Source organism: Penaeus monodon, chromosome 23 (assembly GCF_015228065.2).
Source record: "Penaeus monodon isolate SGIC_2016 chromosome 23, NSTDA_Pmon_1, whole genome shotgun sequence".
NCBI lineage: Eukaryota > Metazoa > Arthropoda > Malacostraca > Decapoda > Penaeidae > Penaeus > Penaeus monodon.
The window spans coordinates 38822763-38823305 of NC_051408.1; the positions used below are offsets into that span (position 1 = coordinate 38822763).

The following is a 543-nucleotide window of genomic DNA, read 5'->3' on the forward strand; positions in this document are numbered from 1 at the left end:
ACGAGATATAACTACAGTACCTTGACACGTAACGGGATTATTTGACCAAGTGCCTGACTGAAGACACGTGGTATTAGCATGTCCGTGGAGCGCCGCCCCCTGAGAACACGTAAATGTACAGGTGGTTCCCATTGGGTAAGCTCCACCCACGAGGTCCCTGGAGCACACCATCTCCCCGTGTAGAGGCGCCACAATCACAGGGCAGAACACGGGTTTGACTGGGAGAAGTGAGGGAGAGATATAGGGTCTGGTTATACTCTGTTATTTTACTGTATTGTTTTGGTTATAGTCGGTTGTTTTACTACCGTCTCTGGTTATATTAGGTTCTAGTTATACTTCTTATTTTATACTACTTTGTGATATATTGTTTGATTATACTACGTTGGAGGTTACTATACTAGATCTTTGGTTATACTCGGTCATTATACTATGGGATCTGGTTATATTTTTTACTATATACTACTCTATGTATGGTTACACTAGGTTACTACACTACGGTGTCATATACTAAGTTGTTTGTTTATACTCAGTAACTCGGACTTG

The 543-nt window shown here is 41.4% G+C and overlaps 1 protein-coding gene across 1 annotated transcript in view; it reads right to left on the reverse strand.

The window, feature by feature from the left end:
* LOC119588243 (fibrillin-3-like) overlaps positions 1 to 543 on the reverse strand; it is a gene marked incomplete at its 5' end in the record, with an annotated part of 37181 nt that overhangs the window by 23275 nt on the left and 13363 nt on the right. The window contains 1 exon segment of the mRNA XM_037936939.1: positions 21 to 218. Within this exon segment, the coding sequence (XP_037792867.1) occupies positions 21 to 218 (198 nt within the window).